We start from the raw sequence: 24,471 nt of genomic DNA on the forward strand, positions 1-24,471 counted from the left end.
GGAATCCTGCCATCCCAGGGATTGGTGTCTCAGCCCTTGGGCATCCTTGTGCACCAGTCATGTAGTTATGTCAGCAATGATGGATGAGTGGAAAAGGGAGTTGTTATGCTACAGAGACCAACAGTTAGATAGTAACAGGTATGTTAGCAATGTGGAGAAAAAGGCCTAGGGTCTTGGATGCCTCTTAATTCTGAACACTTCTGTGAGGTTTTTATTTATGTAACCACCACCACGCCATCGTTGCAATCCCTGTGCAGCACATCTACCTACAGTGTCTTTCAATCCTTATTCCTCTCTCCAGGGAGAGGAAGAGCCCTCAACAGCTGGTGACCTAGCTTCCCCTAGGAGGTAAATAACACTTCCTTATTCAATTTCTCCGCACTAGTCATGATTTTATAGACCTCTCTTCTGCTCACAATTGCCAGGAAATTTTCCGTCTGTGGTACGGGTCAGGTCAGCTCTAGCACCCTCTGGAGCCACGCACTCATGGCACAGTATAAGGGGACTGGCTGACCCCACACCCTCTCAGTTCCTTCTTACCACCGCTGATGATTGCTGGAACTGTTCCTCTTGCTTCAGCAGGTAATTCTCAGTGGTTCTGTCTGTTTCTCTATCCCATTTCTTTCTTTCTCAACCAGTTGTTTCTCAGGTAGGACTTAGTTGGATTCTGGGAACTATTAGTAGAGTTTCCGGCGCTCTCGTAGCTGGACATGCCCCAGTCTCCGGGCTTCAAACCCTGTGCCTCCTGTGGCAAGCCCATGCCTTTGAGCAACCTGCACTCGAGCTGTCTAAAGTGCTTGGTTGAGATTCATGTATGAGATCGCAGTCAGAACTGCTGCCAGTTGAAGCTGGGTTACGAAGAAGGATTGGAAAGCCAGGTTAAAGTCTCTCCTGTTGGAAGGGAACTCAGACCAACTTTGGAGCCAAGTTGGTTGGACTTGGTGCCAGGTACCTCAACATCAGTAAGGAGTGCTCGTCCTGCTGCACAGGACTCTTGGGACCACACTGTTGCCGAGAAAGAAGTATAAGAAGCAGCGGTCTGAGAGGGGGCATTCCGTAGATCTAAGAAAAAACAAGCACAAGGAGCGCAGTGGAGTGCTGTCTGTGTCTGGCCATTCCCCTGCCCCTGCTCTGCTGGTTGCACCGTCAAGTCCACCCTGTTCGCAGGCTGTGTTGAATCCAGTGCCAGATCAGCCATTGGCACCTGGGGAGCATCATGATGCCTGCGGGATGGTCAGATGCGTTCATTGCGGCCAGGGACTTGCTGGTGCTTTCAGCAGTGCCGTTACCAGTGCCCCACCAGTCAGCCCTACATGGCAGTGGATCCGGTGCGGGGCTTCCTCCAAGTGCCTGGTGCAGTGGGTATTGGTCATGCAAATGCAGTGGCTTTTTTGAAACCCATGGGGTTTTCCCCCCGATGCCTGGCCCTCGTTCAAGCTGTTCCTGCTTGATGGTGTTGGAGAGGCGGACTCCTCAGTCACACCATGCAACGTCTGACCCAGACTTCAGTACCAGTCCTCAGGCCCTGGAGCAGCAGGTCCTTGTCAGTGAAGAAGGAGAGGAGAGCCACCTGCCAGTGTAGGCCTCCTCCCCAGACAAGGCAGTGTTAAGGATGTTTGATGTCAGTGTTTGAGGCCCCAGGAAAACTTCAAGAAGGAGCTATTGAAGAGAGTGGCCTTGAACTTAGGACTGGAAGTGGAGGTAGTTATAGAGTCCTCATGCAGCCTGTTCGACATCTTGGTTGTGGTGGCCCTGTTGAAGGTGGTTCAACCTCTCAATGAGGTTATCATGGGGCCAGTCAAAACCCTCTGGCACACACTGTCCTCACTGGCCCCCAGTTCAAAGAGAGCAGAGAAGAAGTACTTTGTTCCCACCAAGGCTACAAGTACTTATACTCCCACCCATCTCCCAGGTCCTTTCTGGTCTTGAAGGTCAATGAAAGAGACAGGCAGGGGCTGCAAGGGGCCACCCCCACGGCAAAAGAATAAAAAAAGCTGGACCTTTTTGGTTGAAAGGTTTATTCTACTGGTGGTTTACAGCTCTACATCTCCAACTAGCAGGTATTGCTAGGAAGATACAATTTCAACGTCTGGGACTCCATATCAGAGTTTAAGGTTCAACAGTCTCTTCAGGACCTTCCATTCAAGGGAGCTTCACTCTCCTCGGAGAACACGGACACAAGGCTCCAAAGCCTGATGGACTCCAGAGCCAACCTCAAGTCCCTGGGTCTCTATGCCCCGGCACCTCCAAGGAAGCACTTCAGAACCCAACAACTGGTCCGCTTTTCACCTCCACTGTCCTATCAGGACCTGTTCAATAAGTGAAGCAGAGGTTATAGGCTCAGACAAATGCCCCGTCCACTTCAGTCTCGCTACCTGGCCCTCCCAGATATTCAGGAGGCTCCAAACAGAACATTTGATGAGGTGCCTGAAGGCATTATACCAGTTCCTATACCGGATCCTGTTCCCCTGTTGTTTTTGGACCATCTCTCCCACCTCAGCTTGGCATGGTCCCTTATCACCACAGACTGTTGGGTGCTGAGTATGGTGGAGGAAGGTTATATGCTTCAGTTTATTTCCTCCAATCTCTGTCCCTCTTCAGGGACCCTTCTCACAGGCAACTTTTATCCCAGGAGATGCAAGACCTCCTCTGGGTAGGAGCCATGGAGGAGGTACCTCAGAATCTGAGAGGAAAAGGATTTTATTCTTGCTGTTCCTAATTCCAAAGGGGGATTCTGACTCAATCTAGACTTGCTTTGCCTCAGCAGTTATCTCAAAAAGCTGACGTTCTGCATGGTCTCTTTGGCCTCCATCATTCCCTATCTGGATCCAGGGGACTGGTATGCTGCCCTCAATTTGCAAGTTGCCTGTTTCCACATTTCCATTTTCCAAGGCCACAGAAGGTTGCTCAGGTTCATCATGAACCAGACCCACAAACAGTTTACCATCCTTCTGTTTTACCTCTCAGGAACCCCTGAAATGCATGGCAGTAGTGCCAGCCTTTCTGTTAAGGCAAGGGATGCAAGTATATCCATACCATGATGACTGGCTGATCAAGGTCCGAGACCCTGGTGAAAGCTAGAATCTACCTTGTCCAAGTAACCTTTTGAGCACCGGTCCTGCTGGTAAACGAGCAGAAGTCAACACTCCTCCTGGTACAGAGAATAGAGTTTATTATAGTGGTGCTCAATTCTACCTAAGCCAGGGCCTTTCTCCCAGAAGCCCGCTTCCAGTCAGTGGTGTCACTGATATCTCAGGTCAAAGTCCACCCAGTCACAATAGCCAATTTCTGCCTCAGGCTGTTGAGTCACATGGCTGTGTGCACATCATCATTTGGACTTGGTGCTCACAGTTCCTGACCCCCTTGACTGGTGGAGGGACTGCCGGTCAGTAGGCTTGGGCATTCCCTTCATCAGACCCCAGCCCTCAATATTCATAGTCTCAGATGCATCCAAGCTGAGTTGGGGGCTCACCTGGGGCTCCTCAGGGCACCAAGTCTGTGGCCCCAGGAAGAGCTCTTCTTACATATAAATGTCAGAGAGCTCAGAGTGGTCCACCTAGCATGCTAGGTGTTTTTACCCTACATTGCAAGCAAGCTTATACGAGTCCCTACAGACAACATAGCCACCATGTTTTACATCAGCAGGCAGGGAGGGGCCCGCTCTTCCCCTCTCTGTAAAGAGGCCATTCACTTGTGAGAGTTCTGCGTGAAGCACTCATTCAACCTTGAAGCTTCTCACCTTCCAGGAGTCCAGAACGAACTGGCAGTTCAGCTCAGCAGGTCTTTCTTCTTTCCCCAAGAGTGGTTTCTTTGCCCTGACATAGCAAGGATCATTTTCAGTGGTGAAGGAATACCCTGATAGACCTGTTTGCGACCAGGCAGAACAGGAAATGTCAACAGTTTTGCCCTCTGTGTGGCTACAGACCAGGCTCACTCGATGCCTTCCTACTCCCTTGGGCAAAGCACCTCTTCTATGCCTTTCCTCCCATTTCTCTCGTGCACAAAGTCTAACTGAAGGTCAACCAGGACAAGGAAAGGGTTATTCTTATAGGTCCAGGCTGGCCACGCCTGCACTGCTTTGATATGTTATTGGACTTGTCTGTATCGACCCCAATGCTACTCCCTCCCCTCCTGGACCTGATCTCGCAAGATCACGGCTGAATGCTCAAACCGAATCTCAACACCCTCCACTTGACCACGTGGAAGTTCCATGCTTAAACACCTATTCGGAGCAAATTTGCCATGTTACCTCACCAAGTGGAAGCGTTTCTCCATTTGGTCATCCAGTCGAGGCCTCTTGACCATTAGGTCACCTCTCCAGACTCTGCTGGAGTATTTTCTTCAGCTGAAACACTAAGGCCTAGCTATTTCATCTATTAAAGTACAGCTAGCAGCCATCTCAGCTTTCCACCCTCTGGTGGTGGGTCGGTCATTTTTTTTCACACAAAATGTCCATTCACTTCCTCAAGGGCTTAGAAAGGCTATACCCGCAGATTCAGGAACCCATTCCTCTGTGGAACTTAAACCTGGTCCTGTCAAGACTCCCAGGTCCTCCCTTTGACTTACTGGCATCACGCCTTCTATTGCAGGTTTCCTGGAAGGTCACCTTTCTGGTAACAATTACCTTAGCAAAAATGGTCTCAGAGATTAGGGCCCTTACTTCAGAACCCCCGTACATGGTGTTCTTTCAGGACAAAGGTACAACTTCACTCCCAATCTGCATTCTCCCGAAGGTGGTTTCACAGTTTCATAGTGATGGTTTTCCTGATAGTTTTCTTCCCGAAACCTCACAAGAATAGGGAGGAGCAGCATCTGCATGTGCTGGATGTTAGGCATGGCCTAGCTTTCCATATAGAAAGGACCAAGCGATTCTGTAAATCAACACAGCTCTTTGTGGCAATAGCAGATAGGATGAAAGGCCTACCCATTTTGGCTTAGAGAATTTCATCCTGGGTCACTTCCTGCATTCACACATGCTGTGAGCAGGTGGGCATCTCAACACCTGCCATCCTGACTGCCCATTCTATGAGAGCACAAGCTTCCTTAGTGGCATTTCTGGCTCAGATCCCAGTTCAGATCATTTGCAGAGTGGCGACCCTGTCATTGGTGCATACTTTTTCTTCCCACTATGCCGCAACCAAGCAAGCTATTGATGATGCCAGGTTTGGTACGGCAATGTTGCAGTCTTCATGTCCATGAACTGCAAGCCCACCACCTAGGGTACTGCTTATGAGTCACCTAACATGGAATGGACCTATGCAAGCACTCGAAGAAAAGATAGTTATTAACCTTTCTGTAACTATTGTTCTTTGAGATGTGTTACACATGTCCATTCCATGACCCACCGTCCGACCCCTCTAACAAAGTTAGTTAGCAAGAAGGAACTGAGAAGATGTGGAGTTGGCCAGTCCCCTCATACTGCTCCATGAGTGCATGGCACCAGAGGGTACTAGAGCTGACCTGATGTGTACCACTGAGGGAAAAATTTCTGGCAACTATGCGCAGGGCATGCACACACCTAACGTGGAATGCACATGTGCAACACATCTCGAAGAACAACAGTTATAGAAAGGTTAGTAACGGTTGTAAATTCCTTCTCAGTCATCACTTTTCCAAACTGAGACGTGGCGACCAGAACTCCATGTAGTATTCAGGGTGAGGGTGTACCATGAATAGATAAAGTCGCATTATGATCTTTTCTGCCTTCTTATCTCATAGAGTCATAGACTTTAAGGTCAGAAGGGATCATTCTGATCATCTAGTCTGACCTCCTGCACAATGCAGGCCACAGAATCTCACCCATCCACTCCTGTAACAAACCCCTATCCTATGTGTGAGTTACTGAAGTCCTCAAATTGTGGTTTGAAGACCTCAAGCTGCAGAGGATCCTCCAGCAAGTGACCCGTGCCCCGTGCTGCAGAGGAAGGTGAAAAACCTCCAGAGCCTCTGCCAATCTGCCCTGGAGGAAAATTCCTTCCTAACCCTAAATATGGCGATCAGTTAAACCCTGAGCATGTGGGCAAGACTCACCAGCCAGCACCCAGGAAAGAATTCTGTGCAGTAACTCAGATCCCATCCCATCTAACATCCCATCACAGACCACTGTGCATATTTACCTGCTGATAATCAAAGATCAATTGCCAAATTAATTTCCAAAATTAGGCTATCCCATCATACCATCCCCTTCATAAACTTATCAAGCTTAGTCTTATCTATCCCGTTCCTAATGGTTACTAACATTTTGTTAGCTTTTTTTTTTTTACTACTGCACATTGAACAGGTGTTTTCAGAAACTATCCACTATAACTCCAAGATCTCTTTCTTGAGTGATAACAGCTAATTTTGACTCCATTATTTTGTATGTATAGTTGGGATTATGTTTTCTAGTGTACATGACTTTGCATTTCTCAATGTTGAGTTTCATTTGCCATTTTATTACCCACCCACCCAGTTTTGTAAGATCCTCTGTAACTCTTCACAGTCTGCCTTGAACTTAACTATCTTAAGTGATTTTGTATCATCTGCAAACTGCTATCTCACAGTTTACCCCTTTTCCAGATAATTTATAAATATGTTGAACAGCACTGGTCCCAGTGAGACTCCTTGGGGAAACCCACTATGTACCTCTCTCCACTGTGAAAACTGACCATTGATTCCTACCCTTTGTTTCCTATCTTCCAACCAGTTACTCATCTGTTAGAGGACTTCCCTCTTAGCCCATGACTGATTACTTTGCTTAAGACCCTTTGGTGAGGAACAAGGCTTTCTGAAAGTCCAAGTACATTATATTCACTGGATCGCCCTCGTCCAATATGTGTTGACCCCCCTCAAAGAATTCTAATAGATTGGTGAGGATGATTTCCCTTTACAGAAGCCATGTTGGTGGTTCTCCAACTTTCCATGTTCATTTGTGTGTCTGATAATTCTGTTCTTTACTATAGTTTCAACCACTTTCACTGGTACTGAAGTTAGGGTTACTGGCCTGTAATTGCCAAGAGGGCCTCTGGAGCCTTTTTTAAAAACTGGCTTTATATTAGCTACCGTCCCGTCATCTGATACAGAGGCTAATTTAAGTGATAGGTTACATATCACATTTAGTAGTTCTGTGGTTTCACATCTGAATTCCTTCAGAACACTTGGGTGAATGCCCTCTGGTCCTGGTGATCTATTGCTATTTAATTTATCAATTTGTTTTAAAACCTCTTCTATTGACACCTCAATCTGAGAAAGTTCCTCAGATTTGTCACTTAAACAGAATAGCTCAGATGTGGAAATCTCCCTCTTGTCATCTGCAGTAAAGATTGATGCAAAAAATTCATTTAGTGTCTCCTCTTCAAGTGATTCTCTGATCCTTCAAGTGATCCATCCCCTGTCACCCATTCCCAGCTTCTGGTAAACAGAGGCTAGGGAGACTTCCGAGTATGGTTTTGCATCCTTGCCCATCCTCACTAACAGCCATTGATGAACCATCTCCTTAGTGGTCTTGTCTTCCTTGAGTGTTAAAGTACACAGCAACACAACCTTAACTCTGCCCCCTCCCCCCCGAGCTGGGAATAGCCCCAGAGAATTAACTGCATTCTGCTGTGTTAAGAATAGCTATACTGAATAGTGGAGGCATTAGCTGGAGAGCTTGATAGAGATGTGATTTTGATCTGAAGAGGTCTGGAGATTTCTTTGAGGAGCATCACAGAGCTATGATGGTGATATGAGGACATGTAAGTCTTTGCTCCACCATATGTGATCAAAGGAATGCATCAGTTCAGCACCAGGTTGTGTAGGTTGTGTCAGGAGGTGGTTACAGGGCTCTGCATGCCATGGGGATTGTCAGCAGTGAGGTGGGATATGAAACCCAGTCAGCGTGTTTAATGATAGGTAAATGAAAGTGTAATGTTAGGTGGAATCCTATGAGTAAGAATGAAGGGAGTGTAAAAGGGGGTGAGGGATTGTAAAATTTAACCAGTTTGTGGTTGCCCAGTGCTTGAGTGTAGAATAGTGTAGGTAGCTCCTGTTCAGAACAGCTCACCTAAAAACAAATTTTACCTTAGAAAAGAGATGGCATATTACTCTGCTACAGTTGTCACATGCCCAATTCCCTGAGTGATATGCACTTTCTGGAAAAGCAGAAGTATTGGGTCATTACTCAAAGAGGGCAGATTTAACGTTTTGTTAGCGTGTACCTTAACTGTGTATTTTTCCTCTTTTTCAAAGGTTTAACTTTTGCTGAACTTGATATTCTTGAGGACATGAGATACCGCCAGGCAACCTTAACTCTGCATTAATGATTTCATCCATCAGTGAATTCCCTAATTTTTTTTAAAACAGAAAGAGGAATGTTTGTAGGAGTTAGTAGCCATTTAGGCAGTTGTAGTTGTCACAGATCCTTGCAAGCACTCCTTCCTGGCTATCCACTAGGACTGCTGTGAGGAGAATCCAAGCTTCTGAGCTCTGGATCTCCTGGCATGTGTTATACTTCTGAAACCTCAGCAGGCTGCAGCACTGCTTCCTCCTTTAGCTTCTTTGGCACATTTCCCGGGCACTGACTCTCGGACTGCTACCACGTCTTGGAAATGGGGCATGTCACAGGGCGCATCACTCGCTGCTGGGCTGGTGCCTCCTCCTGGTACTCCGGGGATTAGCTTGAGGCCGATGCTACCCCCATTCCCCAGCTGCAGTTTGCACACTGTCATTTCGTCTCTGCTATCTGCTTGCAGCCTCTCTCGCAGCCTCAGGAAATGCAATATCATCTCCATGGTTTGACCTTCTAGCCATGTCACTATCTGTGCTCTCCCCTTCTGGGCGGGGTTAGCTCCTCGATGGTCTGAGGCTGTCTTCCCGCTCACTGTCTTGGTGGCTGGTAGGGGATCCTGGGCCCTCCCTCTTCTCTGGGTTCAGCCCAGCAATCAGGGCCCTCTCTCTCTAGCCTCACTTGTTCTATCCCTGGGTTGCTTCCTACTAATGGTTTCCCTTTTCTTCCTAGGCCTACCAGTTCCCAAAGCCTCCTCCCTCTTCCCAGGGATTGACTGCAGGCTGCAGTCTCCACTCATTCCTCCCTTTCTCCTGGAAGTGTCTGCCTTATCCCAGCAGCCCCTTCTGCTTTCAGCTGCCCAGCTGAGCCTCCTTCATTAGCTACCTAATTTGTTAATTGGCCCATCTGGCTTGCATTAAACCCTGCAGGATAAATGTGCATCACAGGGCTTCAAACCCACCTGTCCTAGGACCCAGGATCAGCACTGACCTCAGTTACGTAAACATCCCCCTCTCCCAAAACTATGCCCCAAAGAAGTGAAGTTTCTGATGTACAGTTTAATTCTCAGGGGCATGCAGTAATTCTGAAGCAGACAACACACATGGACTTTGTATAGTCTTAATGCCTTTATGTTGTTTTATACTTAATCATGTAAAGCACAGGAGAATCCAGATCATATAAAACATGAAAGACTAAACACATGTCCCTGCCTCAGTTTCCTCAGCATTGCAGGGCATTCTTTTGGCTGGGGTATGAAACCCTTGGGTTGTCCAGAGTTCTTGTGGTTATCTGGCCTCAGGAAACGGGGCAAAGACCCCCTGTCTCATGAGGCTGCTAAATGCTGAATGACCTCTCTGTTAGAGCCCCTTATCCAGCTTCCATGACCATGCTCTCTCTTGCCCCAAGCTGCTGCCTCTTATCTGACTCCCCCTGTTCTTGTGTATTTATTTTATTTAATCCTCTCCTGGTCACCTGGTCTTTTTATTCTACTCCTGGTAAATTGCCACTGCTCCTCCCCCCGAGGAGTCAGCTAAACTGGTTTTCTAAGGATGCAGCTCATCCAGTGTTCCCAGGTGTTTTCACCACACTAGGGTGGTTAGGGCCTAAGCACCTTTTGTAGTATCTGTCTGGTGTGTAACCGCTACAGGTCCTGTCAGCTATGGTGGATCGACATACATATAAGCATTCATGATAAAGCAGGTTTTCACAGTACAACTTCACAATATCAATCAGAATTCATAATTTGTAAAGACATAACCCCAGTTCTTCTTCGAGTGATTGCTCACATCCATTCCAGTTAGGTGTGCGCGCCGTGCGTGCACGTTCGTCGGAAACTTTTTACCCTAGCAACTCCAGTGGGCCGGCAGGTCGCCCCCTGGAGTGGCGCCGCCATGGCGCTCAATATATATCCCTGCCGGCCCACCCGCTCCTCAGTTCCTTCTTACCGCCGTGTCGGTCGTTGGAACTGTGGAGCGCGGCATAGCTGTCCTCCACATCCCTAGCTCTCCTTGTTATCTCTCGTTATTGTTATAGTTGTTAGTTAGATCGTTAAGTATAGTTAGTAAGTAACTAAGTGTAAATAGTGTTGTAAATAGTTGTTCGCCGGGGGCTGTAGCCCTTCCCGGCACCCGGCACCGGGCTTATGCCTGGTTCGCCGGGCTTTAAGCAGTGTGCGGCCTGTAAGAAGCCTATGCCTACCAGTGACCCCCACGACGCGTGCCTGAAGTGCCTGGGGGAATCGCACAGATTGGACAAGTGCCGCATCTGCAAGGCTTTTAAGCCCAGGACAAAAAAGGAGAGAGACCAAAGACTCCGGACTCTCCTCATGGAGGCGGCACTTGACCCGGCGGCTTCGCAGGCCGTGATCTCGGCGCCGGCACCGGATCGCACCGGCACCGGGAAGGCTCCCCGGCACCGACCTTCTCCGGCACCGGGTGCAGAGCCAAGACCGTCAGCGTCTGCTACTCCAGCCAGGCAGACCCGACTGGAGCGCCCGGCCTCGACATCGGCCGCGGCGCCGCCGGCACCGTCGACTCCGGGCCCGGCGGGTCCGTCGAGTCCGGTACCGCCAAGCTCCCCCATAAGATCTGGGGTTGAGATATTGGTCCCATCCACGCCGGAGACCTTCGCCTCGGCACGGGACCTTATTGCCTTGACAGAGCCTACTCAGCTGCCACCCCCGGTACCTCCGGTGCGGGTCGCATCTAGAGGCAAGCCCATGATGTCGGCATCGTCTCGGGACTCGCGCTCGCGGTCCAGGTCCCGACGTCACGGCAGGTCAAGATCCCATCGCCGCTCGCAGTCCCGGCACCGCTCCCCTCGGCGGTACCGGTCGCACTCGCGGCACCGATCAACCTCCAGATGGTCGCGGTCTGACTCCAGCCGCCGATACCGGCACCGTGACTCCATGAGCCAGTTCCGCCGTCACTCGCCGCACCGGTCGACCTCCCGGCACCGAGCTGGTGGCAGGTCCCGGTCCCGGTCGACCTCCCGGCACCGCGTCGGTGGCAGGTCCCGGTCCCGATCCCGGCACTGAAGCGGCGGCCGGTACCGGTCCAGATCCCGGCACCGAGACAGAACCCAGTCCCGGTCCCGATCCCGGCACCGCTATGACTCCCGGTACCGATCCCCGGCACCAAGAAAATCGTCGCTGCCGACCCGCGCAGACCCTTACCAGCCAGGGTCGGCCCCGCCGTGGCCTTCTAGGCAGCCGTCGGTGTCTTCGCAAACGGACAGCGGGTATGCGCTGGGCACCGACCGGCAGGCGGCGCTCTTTCAAGACCCGCCGCAACAGGACCAAGGCCCGCCAGCAGTGGGGGTTTTGGACCCCATGGGCATACCATCAAGCCCAGGGCCCCCAACAGCTTCCTGCTAGGCCTGCGACGGCGGAGCACAGGGTGCCGGAGGCCTCGTTGTCTCGCCCCCCTCCCTCCCCGGATGGAGAGGAAGGGTCCAAGCAGCAAGACTCCGCTCTGGCTCCTGAGGCAGAGGCGAGGGCCGAGGGGGACCCCCCATTGGACACTTTCTTGCCGGGGGTCTCCTCATCCTCCTCCCCTGATGAAGCGGTGGCTGGCACCTCCTCCAGTAGCCCCCCCCCGCTGGATCTCAGGGCACACCAAGACCTCCTTAGGCGAGTAGCTCAGAATCTGAGCCTACAAGCCGAGGAGGTCTCGGAGATCGAGGATCCGATTGTCACCATCCTCTCGTCGGATGCTCCCACCAGGGTCGCCCTACCCTTCATAAGGACGATCCAGGCCAACGCCAATACTATCTGGCAGTCACCGGCCTCCATCCCCCCTACGGCGAGGGGCGTCGAGAGGAAGTACATGGCCCCTTCTAAAGGCTATGAGTACCTCCATGTCCACCCGACACCGTGTTCCCTGGTGGTACAGTCGGTGAATGACAGGGAGCGTCATGGGCAGGAAGCTCCAGCCCCCAAATCCAGGGAGGCCAGGCGTATGGACCTCCTTGGACGCAAGTATACTCGGCTGGGGCGCTGCAGCTCAGGGTTTCGAACCAACAAGCCCTGCTCAGCAGGTACGCGTTCAACTCATGGGTGGCAGTGGACAAATTTAAAGAGCTGCTGCCGCAAGACGCCCGCCAAGAATTTGTGGCCATCCTAGATGAGGGCAAGAAGGTTGCGCGTACATCATTGCAAGCTTCTTTGGACGCTGCAGACTCGGCTGCCCGCACCCTCGCCTCGGGGGTAACGATGCGCCGTGTTTCCTGGCTGCAGGTCTCTGGCCTTCCTCCGGAGCTCCAACATACCATCCAGGACCTCCCGTTCGAAGGCCAGGGCCTGTTTTCAGAAAAGACAGACCCCAGACTTAAGAGTCTAAAGGACAATCGAGTCATTATGCGCTCCCTCGGGATGCACACGCCGGGAACGCAGCGCAGACCCTTCCGGCCACAGCAGCAACAGCAGCGCAGGCCAAACCCCCAGTTCCGCCAACGGCAGGACCTCAATAGGCGCCGTGGCAGGAATGGAAGGCGTAGGCATTCGGGGAACCAAGGGGGGCAGAATCAAGGCTCCTCTAAGCCCCTGCCTGGACCCAAGCCTTCATTTTGAAGGTGCGCCCGAGGGCGCAGTAACAGTTTCCCCCACGGATCCTTCCCCCTCGTTTTCCAACCGCCTTTCGTTTTTCCTCCCGGCATGGACCCAAATAACATCGGACCGCTGGGTCTTACGCACGGTGCAGACGGGATACCGCCTGCAGTTTATATCATTTCCTCCTTCCCGCCCCCCTTCCTCGTCCCTCTTCAGGGACCCCTCTCACGAGCAATTCCTTCGGCAGGAGGTACAGACGCTCCTCAGCAAAGGAGCTATAGAGGCGGTTCCGGAAAACGAGAAAGGCAAGGGGTTTTATTCCCGCTACTTTCTGATCCCCAAGGCCAAGGGAGGCCTCAGGCCTATCCTCGACCTGCGAGAACTCAACAAATACCTGGTGAAGTTGAAGTTCCGCATGGTATCCCTGGGGACCATTATCCCATCCCTGGATCCGGGAGACTGGTACGCCGCCCTCGACATGCAGGACGCTTATTTTCACATTGCCATTTGGCCACACCACAGACGTTTCCTTCGTTTCGTGGTGGGCCCCCTTCACTACCAATTTGCAGTCCTCCCATTTGGCCTTTCTACGGCCCCGAGGGTATTTACAAAATGCATGGCAGTCGTTGTGGCACATCTTCGGCGCAGTCGTATCCACGTGTTCCCTTACCTAGACGATTGGTTAATTCGGGGCACGTCGGAACTGCAAGTTTGCAGCCACGTCCGCGTGATCACCGGCCTGTTTGCTACCTTGGGCCTCATGATCAACATGGACAAGTCCACCCTGATCCCCACGCAGAGGGTGGAGTTCATCGGGGCCGTCCTGGACGCCACCGTGGCCAGGGCTCTTCTGCCGTTGCCGAGGTTCCAGGCATTGTTGGCGATCGTTCAACGACTGCGGGCAGCCCCCTTGACATCAGTGCGGACATGTCTAACCCTGTTAGGCCACATGGCAGCATGCACGTTTGTGACCGGTTATGCTCGGCTCCGCATGAGGCCCCTCCAGTTGTGGCTCATCGAACATTACCGGCCGGCAAGGCAACCGCTAGACATGCTGATCACAATCCCCCAAGGGGTGTTAGATTCTCTCGACTGGTGGCTAGACCAGTCCGTAGTGTGTGCGGGGCTCCCTTTCCACCCACCTCAGCCCTCGGTGTCCCTGACAACGGATGCCTCAGATCTCGGCTGGGGGGCCCACCTGGGAACCCTGAGAACGCAGGGCCTGTGGTCCCCGCAGGAGGTGAGGTTGCACATCAACATGCGGGAGTTGAGAGCGGTCCGCCTTGCTTGTCAAACGTTCTGTCACCAGCTTCGAGGTCGTTGTGTCGCGGTGTTTACCGACAACACGACGACCATGTACTATATCAACAAGCAGGGCGGCACCAGATCCTCTCCCCTGTGTCACGAGGCGATGCGACTCTGGGACTTTTGTGTAGCCCACTCCATTCACCTCACGGCTTCCTTCCTCCCCGGAGTACGGAACACGCTGGCGGATCGCTTGAGCAGATCCTTCCTATCGCACGAGTGGTCCCTTCGCCCGGACGTCGCTCTCTCCATCTTCCAGAGGTGGGGTTATCCCCGTGTGGACCTCTTCGCGTCCGGGGGGAACAAGAAGTGCCAGGCGTTCTGCTCCTTTCAGGGCAGGGAGCCCGGGTCGATAGCGGATGCCTTCCTTATTCCGTGGACGACCCACTTGTACTACGCGTTTCCCCCGTTTCCTCTGGTTCACAGGGTCCTTCTGAAGGTGCGCAGGGACAGGGCTCGCGTGATCATGGTAGCCCCGGCGTGGCCCAGGCAACATTGGTACCCCATGCTGCTGGACCTGGCCATAGCCAACCCAGTTCCCCTGCCCCTTCACCCGGACCTGATTACCCAGGAGCACGGGACTCTCTGTCACCCGGACCTGCAGTCGCTGCACCTAGCGGCGTGGTTCCTGCGTGGCTGACCGGCTCTGAACTGCGCTGCTCCACACCGGTGCGGGAGGTGCTTTTGGGCAGCAGGAAGCCTTCCACGAGAGCGACATACTCGGCCAAGTGGAAGCGTTTCTCCTGTTGGTGCGTGGAGAGAGGTCTCCGCCCTATGGAAGTTTCTGTGGCCAATATCTTAGACTACGTTTGGTCCCTCAAACAACAGGGTCTGGCGATATCGTCGTTGCGGGTCCACCTGGCAGCTATCTCCACCTTTCACCCGGGTGGGGATGGTCGCTCTGTTTTTTCTCACCCGACGGTGTCTAGATTCCTTAAGGGGCTGGAACGTTTATACCCTAACGTCCGACTCCCTGCTCCAACCTGGGATCTTAACCTGGTGTTGTCTCGGCTCATGGGGCCCCCCTTTGAGCCGTTAGCTACTTGCTCCCTACTTTATCTCTCTTGGAAGACTGCCTTTTTAGTAGCTATCACCTCAGCTAGGCGGGTGTCGGAACTCCGGGCTCTTGTGGTAGACCCCCCGTATACAGTCTTCCACAAAGATAAGGTGCAGCTGAGGCCACACCCTGCCTTTCTCCCCAAGGTAGTCTCGACCTTCCACATCAACCAAGAGATATTCCTTCCGGTTTTTTTCCCAAAACCTCACTCTTCAGGCAGGGAGCAGCAGCTCCACTCGCTTGATGTCCATAGGGCTCTCGCGTTCTATGTGGAGAGGACCAAACCCTTCCGCAAATCCCCCCAGCTTTTCGTGGCGGTAGCGGACCGCATGAAGGGGCTTCCTATCTCCTCCCAGAGGTTATCCTCATGGGTAACGTCCTGTATCAGGACCTGCTATGACTTGGCCCACGTCCCTACGGGCCGGGTGACTGCGCATTCTACCAGGGCGCAGGCGTCGTCGCTGGCTTTCCTCGCCCGTGTGCCCATCCAGGAAATCTGTCGGGCAGCGACCTGGTCATCGGTCCACACCTTTGCTTCCCACTACGCCCTGGTCCAGCAGTCAAGAGAGGACGCGGCCTTCGGATCTGCAGTGCTCCATGCCGCGACTTCTCACTCCGACTCCACCGCCTAGGTATGGCTTGGGATTCACCTAACTGGAATGGATGTGAGCAATCACTCGAAGAAGAAAAGACGGTTACTCACCTTTGTAACTGTTGTTCTTCGAGATGTGTTGCTCACATCCATTCCACACCCGCCCTCCTTCCCCACTGTCGGAGTAGCCGGCAAGAAGGAACTGAGGAGCGGGTGGGCCGGCAGGGATATATATTGAGCGCCATGGCGGCGCCACTCCAGGGGGCGACCTGCCGGCCCACTGGAGTTGCTAGGGTAAAAAGTTTCCGACGAACGTGCACGCGCGGCGCGCACACCTAACTGGAATGGATGTGAGCAACACATCTCGAAGAACAACAGTTACAAAGGTGAGTAACCGTCTTTTCATCACAGTTCTCATCTAGGTTTGCAGTAGATAAACTACTGTGTCTAAACAGTAACAAAAAGACCTAGCTCTTATATAGCGCTTTTCATCAGTACATCTCAAAGAACTTTACATCATTATCCCCATTTTACATATGGGAAACTGAGGCTCGTAGATTCCAAGTCCAGAAATGACCATTGCGGTCATCTAGTTTGACTTCTGTATAACACAAGCCATAGATTCCCTCAAAATATTTCCTAAAGCATAGGTTTTAGAGAAACATCCACTCTTGATGTTAAAATTGTCAATGATGGAGAATCTACAGCAATCCTTGGTAACTTGTTCCAGTGGTTAATTACTCTCACTATTACAAATTTACATCTTATTTCCAGTCTGAATTTGTCTATCTTCAACTTCCAGGTATTGGATTGCTTTACGCCTTTCTGTGCTAGATTGAAGAGTAGATTGTTAAATATTTGTTCCCCATGTAGGTCCTTATGGACTGTGATCAAGTTCCCCTTTAACCTTCTCTTTAGTAAGCTAAATAACTAGAGCTCCTTGAGTCATGTTTTCTAATCCTTTAATCATTCTCATGGCTCTTCTCTGAACCCTCTCCAGTTTATCAACATCCTTCTTGAATTATGGCAGCAGAACTGACCACAGTATTCCAGCAGTGTCACACAAGTGCCAAACACAGAGGTCAAATAACCTCTTTACACCTACTTGAGATTCCCCCATTTGTGTATCCCAAAATTGCATTAGCTTTTTTGGCCACTGTGTCACACTGGGAGCTCATGTTCAGCTGATTATCCACCAATCCTCAAATTGTTTTCAGAGTCACTGCTTCCCAGTATAGAGTCCCCCATCCAGTAAGTATGGCCTACATTCTTTGTTCCTAGATATATACATTTATGTTTAGCCATATTAAAATGCACATTGTTTACTTGTGCCCAGTTTACCAAGCGGTCCAGAGCACTCTGAATCAGTGACTGGTCCTCTTCGTTATTTACCACTCCCCCAATTTCTCTGTCATCTGCAAACTTTAAATAGCATAGGCCCAACAACTGATCTCTATGGGACTCCACTAGAAACACACCCATTCAATAATGATTCCCCATTACAATTACTTTTTGAGACCTGTCAGATAGCCAGTTTTTAATCCGTCTAATGTGTGCCATATTAATTTTGTATCATTCAGGTTTTAAAATGTCATGCCTACTAAGTCAAATGATTTACAGAAGTCTCCGTATATTACATCTGCACTATTACCTTTATCAATCAAATTTGTAATCTCATCAAAAAAAATATCAAATTAGTTTAACAGGATCTGTTTTCCATAAACTCATATTGATTGGCATTAAATATATTAACCTCCTTTAATTATTAATCGAGTCCCATATCAGCTGCTCTGTTATCTTGCCGAAGTTGATGTCTGAATGACAGGCCTACAATTACCTGGGTCATCCCATTGATCCTTTTTAAAGTAGCTTTCTTCTAATTTTCTGGAACTTCCCCAGTATTCCAAGACTTATTGAAATCAACATTAACAGCCCAGCAAGCTCCTGAGCCAGCTCTTTTGAAACTCTTGGATGCAGATTATCTGGACCAACTGATTTTAAAATATCTAACTTTAGCAGTTGCAGTTTAACATTCTCCTGAGATACTAGTGGAATAGAAAGTGTGTTATCATATGATATGACTACATCATCTATTGTCTTCCCAAATACAGAACAGAAATATTTATTGAAGACATCTGTCTTTTCTGTGTTTTTTATGATAATTCTACCATTTCCATCTATTAATGGACCAATACCATTGTTAGGATACTTTTTGTTCCTAATGTACTCAAAAAGCACCTCCTTATTGTCCTTAATTCTGTAAGCCATAGATGTCTCCTTGTGTCTCTTTGCTTCTCTTATCAGTTTTCTACAATTCCTTGCTTCTGATTTATATTCATTACTATCAACTTCCCCTCTCTTCCATTTGATATATAGATCTTTTAAAAAAAAATGTTTAGTTGCCTTCATTTCCCCCTAAACCAGGTCAGATTTTTAACCCCTCTTCCTCAGTTGTGGGAGAGTGGCTTTTTGGGCATCTATGAAAGTGATCTTAAACAATTTTGGATGATTGTTTATATTTTTCTGATTGAATTCTTCCTCCCAGCTGATTTGGCTGATAAATGTTTTCAGGTTTGTGAAATTGACATTTTTAAAGCACCGAGTATATATTTATATCACTGGGCTGGACTTTATTCCGGGTCCACATTAGAAATATGATCAAATCATGATTATGTGTACCTAAATTACCATTAATTTTAGTTCTGTGATCAGACCTTCTTTATCTGTCAAGATCTAATGTAGAATTCCTCCATGTTGGCTACAACACTTGTTGATTAAGGAAAATGTCAGAGAGGTGAAGAGACTTGTCCAAGGTCACTCAGCAAGCCACTGCCAGAGCCAGCAATAGTTGCAGTGCGGGAGTCTCTAGACACTGTTACTCTGTACTCCCCTCTCTCCTCTACATTTTGTGATAATGGAGTGGGGATAATAGTCATGATTTAAGTGTGTAGTTGTTAACAGAGCCAGTGAGAGAAATTTCAGACATCATCTATATGTCCCAAAATCTTGAGAACTTTATTACATGGGCTTAGTAAATTTACATGCATGAGAGAAGATGGGGGTGTTTCTTTTATTCTCCAACCTCTCCCCTACCATTTCGTGCAACATGTAGACCTTTCAGCTCAGACCTTTTCCAGATGTTTGCCCTGCCGGGGATTTGAAGTGTCATTAGCTGGGCACAATTTAGGATCTAAGTCATCTGCTTATCCCCATAAGCTATCTAGGTACCATGAAACTTCCTAAACTACAAACCCTCTTGGCTTCTTCAGTGTAATCTGATTTACTTGTGAGCATTAGGCATGAGGGTAAATTAGGAGCCAAGCTCTTCGGCTAATACCATTCTGAATTTTGCTCCCCCAGAAGACTAGTGAGTGCCATACACTCTTTGGGAAACCCTCAAGTGAGTGAGAGCCTTGTATCAGGATCAGAGCCATGGTTTGATCCCCAGGTCTGGGAAAAATATGTCAACATTAAGAAAATACTTTTTGGGAGGATTGTATTTTGGGAACCCCTTGGTCAAAATGACCACAAATTTGGAACACCCTGACCAGTGCCCGATGAGCCATGTCAAATTTCAGGGCAATCTGAGTAACCATGTAGATTTTAGAGCACTTGGAAGAATTGAGGTTTAAACAAACAGCTGGCCTAGACCAGGCGGTCCACTATAATATTTATTGAGAACTGAACTGAAGCACATACTGCAGGAGGTCATCAAGGATCCATTGCATAACTCTGTAACTGCAACAACTTCTGTGAGAAAAGAGAGATGGAATCTATTGTGCATCAATCTTTCTGTGACATTAAAATCTGACCTTTTCACCATACCAGAGTTTTCTGCTTTTGAAAAAGATTGTACTACTAGTAGTTTATATAATAGCAGCACCTGTGTCTTAGCTCTGCCTTGGCATTTTTGTAGCAGCCAGCACCATCCAATGGAACAAATTTCTCTTCTACTAATGCGGGAAACAGCCACTTTTGAATATTTGGCTCTTATTTCTTTAGTTTCAGATGATTTTGGTAGCTAACAGAATGTTGAATGAGCAGAAGTTGTAGGACTTGTGAGTGGAGCTGCTAGGTTTTCAGCTGGAATTTCATTAGATTAATTTGTCTTTCTCTGGCAGGTGGTAAAGGTTCCCATATTAGAATGTTCACAGTACTTGGATTGTGAATCGTGTTTGACACTGAAAGATCCATACTGTGGCTGGTGTGTTCTCCAGGGACGGTAAGATCTCTGATCACTTCCTCAACAAGGCTCTTCAGAGAAATGATTATTTGGGATTAGCTAGTTAATTTTCTTTTGGTTAGTTCTATCAGTTTTACTAAAATTCCAATAAGGTACAGTATGCTATGATGTTAACTCTTCTATTTGTACATTTATATGATCTTGTGCAACATACATTTAGACTTGTATAGCCCTACTTAGAATACTTTTAACTGCTACATGTGGTACATACATCTCCTCTGAGTTCATTCATTCTTTAATCCCTCATTCTTCTATCATCTGATTCTGTCTCCCCACACTACCTCCCTGAAATGCCACCATTAGTCAACAGTTGCTTTTTCTCTGGCACCTTCCAGTTCCTGCAAATTGGAGCCACTGCATTTCACTCAGTTCTGTGCTTGTCTTCAGTCGCCATGCACTGTATGGATCACAGTCTGGGTTTCACTGACCACAGCAAGGAAACTAGTCTGTTCCATGCAGCTAACATACTTCTCCTTTCTGCTGCTACTGGCTCATCCTCTCTCCTCATTCAGCCTTCAACACTCTGTTCCAGTCCTTGGTAGTGGATCCAGCAATGCTGTGAACTCCAGCTCCCATCAAACATGGTTCTACTTCCACTTGGCTATCCTTATCTTTGTTTCTGTCTATGCAGTGCCACAGTGTTCAGTTCATAACCCTCTGTTATGTCCCTTATTCCTCTCAGGTTTCTCACCTCCACCTTTAATCTTAGTGGCCAGGTTTATTCAGCTGTAAACTGTAAATATAATTGGCAAAATGAAGTTGTGCTGTATCTAATGTACCCAGTGTTGCCAAGATTTCCATTCATGCCCAAATTTGGATTCCCATAGCACTGTTGGGGCTATTGAGACTACATGCCTTAGCTTCAAGTATCAGAGGAGTAGCCATGTTAGTCTGGATCTGTAAAAGCAGCAGAGAATCCTGTGGCACCTTATAGACTAACAGAGGTTTTGGAGCATGAGCTTTCGTAGGTGAATACCTACTTCGTCAGATGCATGTAGTGGAAATTAGTCCACTACATGCATCTAACGAAGTAGGTATTCACCTACGAAAGCTCATGCTCCAAAACCTCTGTTAGTCTATAAGGTGCCACAGGATTCTTTGATGCTTTAGCTTGTTGTCACTACTGTAGTTGGTGTGTTTGGTTTCCCTAGCACTCTTGCTGGTGAGAGTCCTGCTCACAGGCATATTGTAGCCAAAGAATGCATCCCCTCCTCAGTTTTGGAGAGCACGCTGATGGTTTCCTAAATCTCTTTCTTTAGGTGCAGTCGTCGCTCTGAGTGCTCCAGATCCATAGTGAGTGAGCAGTGGCTCTGGAGTTTTAATTCTACACAGCAGTGTTTATCCATCCAGTCACTAAGCCCAGCTAATATCAGCAGAGAAGAAAAGAGAAATGTGAGCAGTGACATTGTACTTGGAAAACATACCCCTGTGATAAAAATGGTGGCTTTCTCCTTTCATATTTGTAGATGGTCGGCCATCTTCCATTCTGGTGTAAATGAAAAAATCTCCTATTGACTTCAGTGGAAGCTGAATCACTGAGCTTTGGAGTTCATCAGAGTGTGCCTTACTCAGGGCACTTATGTGTCATGGTGGCCCCAGGAGGGATGGGTTCCATCACAGCTTTGTCAAGTCAGATGTCTATGCATATATTATTATGAGAGTGATGCATTTCGGGGGTTCTTACTTGCCTTGTGCTGCTACTGCAAAATCTGTCCTTGGCTTGGCATGTGTAAGCATGCTACAGATTTCTAAAGCTTCATGATGCTGATTATTAAAAAGATAATGAAAGAAAGTTAAAATTATCAAAAGGGCAGCAAGGATAATGAGATTAGATACGATAGTGGGAGCCATCTTAGAAAGACAGTGGATAGATGGATCAATTACTTGTTTCTGTGTCTCTTAAAATGAGAAATGAACATAAGAACGGCCATACTGGCTCAGACCAAAGGTCCATCTAGCCCTGTATCCTGTCTACCGACAGTGGCCAATGCCAGGTGCCCCAGAGGGAGTAGACCTAACAGGCAATGATCAAGTGATCCCTCTCCTGCCATCCATCTCCACCCTCTGACAAACAGAGGCTAGGGACACCATTCCTTACCCATCCTGGCTAATAGCCATTAATGGACTTAACCTCCATGAATGTATCCAGTTCTCTTTTAAATGTTGTTATAGTCCTAGCCTTCACAACCTCGTCAGGCAAGGAGTTCCACAAGTTGACTGTGTGCTGCATGAAGAACTTCCTTGTATTTGTTTTAAACCTCCTGCCTATTAATTTCATTTGATGACCCCTAGTTCTTGTATTATGGGAATAAGTAAATAACTTTTCCTTATCCACTTTCTCCACATCACTCATGATTTTATATACCTCTATCATATCCCCCCTTAGTGTCCTCTCTTCCAAGATGAAGAGTCCTAGCCTTTTTAATCTCTCCTCATATGGGACCCGTTCCAAACCCCTAATCATAGACTCATAGACTCATAGGTCAGAAGGGACCAATCTGATCATCTAGTCTGACCTCCTGCACAAGGCAGGCCACAGAACCCCACCCATCCAATTTTATAACAACCCCTATCCCAGGACCGAGTTATTGAAATCATTTTAGTTGCCCTTTTCTGAACCTTTTCTAGTGCCAGTATATCTTTTTTTGAGATGAAGAGACCACATCTGTACGCAATTAGGAAAACAAAATAATATTAACTAGAAAAATGTGAATTATGAAGGGACAAATTTTGGATTTATATTAATATTTGATTGGCAGATTTTCCTCACTATCTTGGATTTACCATCCTTGCATGAGGAAGAAGCCTATTCATGTTACTTTGAAGACTACGAGAGTCCAGCAGTTCTGACAGAGTCAGGCATCGTGTGTCCCTCCCCAGATCCCAGCCAAGCACCAGCTTTGAAAACAGGAACAGGTCAGTTCAACATTTTCTTTAAATGAAGTGATTGGTAAACAGAGTCATCAGGAGAGGGAACAGCAAAGTTTGTCAGAATGCGTGTGGCGAGGCAGAATATGAGAGAATTCTAATGCTTTAGTGATGGTTAAGTAAAAGCGTAGGCTGAGTTGGTATCCTGTGAGTAAGCATGAGGGAGTTTTAAAATCTGTCACATGGTTCTTAAATTGTACACATATGGTATTGTTTCTGGGGAGCTGGGTGAGTGTCAGTGTTCACCAGCTCTGGAACCCCTGAATCGTAAAGTGTCAAGGGTCACTGTGAGTATGTGCGCATTGAAGCATTGCTCAAAGAGGATAGACAGAAGGTGGTGTGAGCAACCGTATTTTTTTTCCTTTCTGTCCGTTTGTCCTGTTGGTGAGAGTGAATGGGTTGTAAAGGAGTTGAAGAACATCTATATTTCAGTCACTGTTGGCGGAGGAATGGTATATGTGTGAAAGGGGCATGGTGGGATATTTCTGAAAGAGGGCAGAGTTAAGGTTGCATGGGCAATCCAAACCAATGGAAATCATAAATATATATATATCTATAAAAGGGAATATGAAAATTGGGCTTATGCTGGGAGGCTCGCTTCCCAGCTAAACTATGGAGACAGTGTGTCCCTCTATAAAGCGTCCCATATATCTGTCTTTCTAATAATACTGTAGCATGGGGACCTGTCACAGCTCCAGTATTTTAGAGGTGCAATTTTTGTTTCCCTTTTCAGAGCACATAACTATAAAGCTAGTGGTGCGTTTCCATAATGTCTTAATTGCTTCAGTGGATTTCTCTTTCTATGACTGTGCCGCAGTGGCCTTGCAGTGGAAGTCAGCACCGTGAGTACATGCTGGTTTCCTGTCTAAAAGCTTTGGCCATTCCTATCTGTCTACTGGACCTCCTCAGAGGCTAATCTTGTACTGTTGTTTCAGGTGTCAGGGATGTGTGAGCAGTCACTGGAGTTGTAACTGGTGTATCCATCAACACCTCTGCACCCACAAAGCAACTTGTGAAGAGGGGACCATTATCTACAATGAGAGGGTTTGTCTCATGCATAGATCCCATCTGCTAAGATTGCCACTGAAGTCCAGAAAGATTGTTTTTACTCAGATTAAAATGGCAGCCATCTTGCTGCTGTGGGCCGAGAGTATCAAGAGGAGTATGTGTCCCCTTCTGATACTAAAGAGGGGCTCCTGAACCCTCAGAGCCTGGCTGCTTTGTAGAGTTTTCTCAGGTATTGTGGGGTGGGGGCTGAGGAAAGGTTTCCAGCAACAGGGCAGTGAGGCAGGATGGGCCTCTTATTCAGACTGAGTTATAACTCATCCAGAAACCCCCTCTCATGCCCAGCCTGCGATCCTGATGTAAAGGATCTGGGGAAGCTATGGGACATCAGGAGTCTGAGAGAAAACCATCAGGGAACTGATATTAGGGAGGCAGGCAGGGAGCAAAAGAGAATTGGCCTGGGGAGAAATGTGTCAGTCTGGGGCACGTTGCAGGGTGAAGAAGATGAGCAAGGAACACCAGCTGGGAGGGACAAGTGTATCTTGGT

The 24,471-nt window shown here is 48.4% G+C and overlaps 1 protein-coding gene across 13 annotated transcripts in view; it reads left to right on the plus strand.

Annotated features, from left to right (window-relative positions):
• The window catches only part of PLXNB1 (plexin B1), a 244,001-nt gene that overhangs the window by 133,901 nt on the left and 85,629 nt on the right, over nt 1–24,471 (plus strand). For all 13 annotated transcript variants that reach the window (XM_050959798.1, XM_050959796.1, XM_050959797.1 and 10 more), the window contains 5 exons: nt 19,870–19,970; nt 21,251–21,383; nt 22,751–22,907; nt 23,653–23,761; nt 23,855–23,963. In XM_050959798.1, coding sequence (XP_050815755.1) covers nt 19,870–19,970; nt 21,251–21,383; nt 22,751–22,907; nt 23,653–23,761; nt 23,855–23,963 — 609 coding nt within the window. The remainder of the gene's footprint in view (nt 1–19,869; nt 19,971–21,250; nt 21,384–22,750; nt 22,908–23,652; nt 23,762–23,854; nt 23,964–24,471) is intronic.

Source organism: Gopherus flavomarginatus, chromosome 6, assembly GCF_025201925.1.
Source record: "Gopherus flavomarginatus isolate rGopFla2 chromosome 6, rGopFla2.mat.asm, whole genome shotgun sequence".
In the NCBI taxonomy this organism is placed as follows: Eukaryota; Metazoa; Chordata; order Testudines; family Testudinidae; genus Gopherus; species Gopherus flavomarginatus.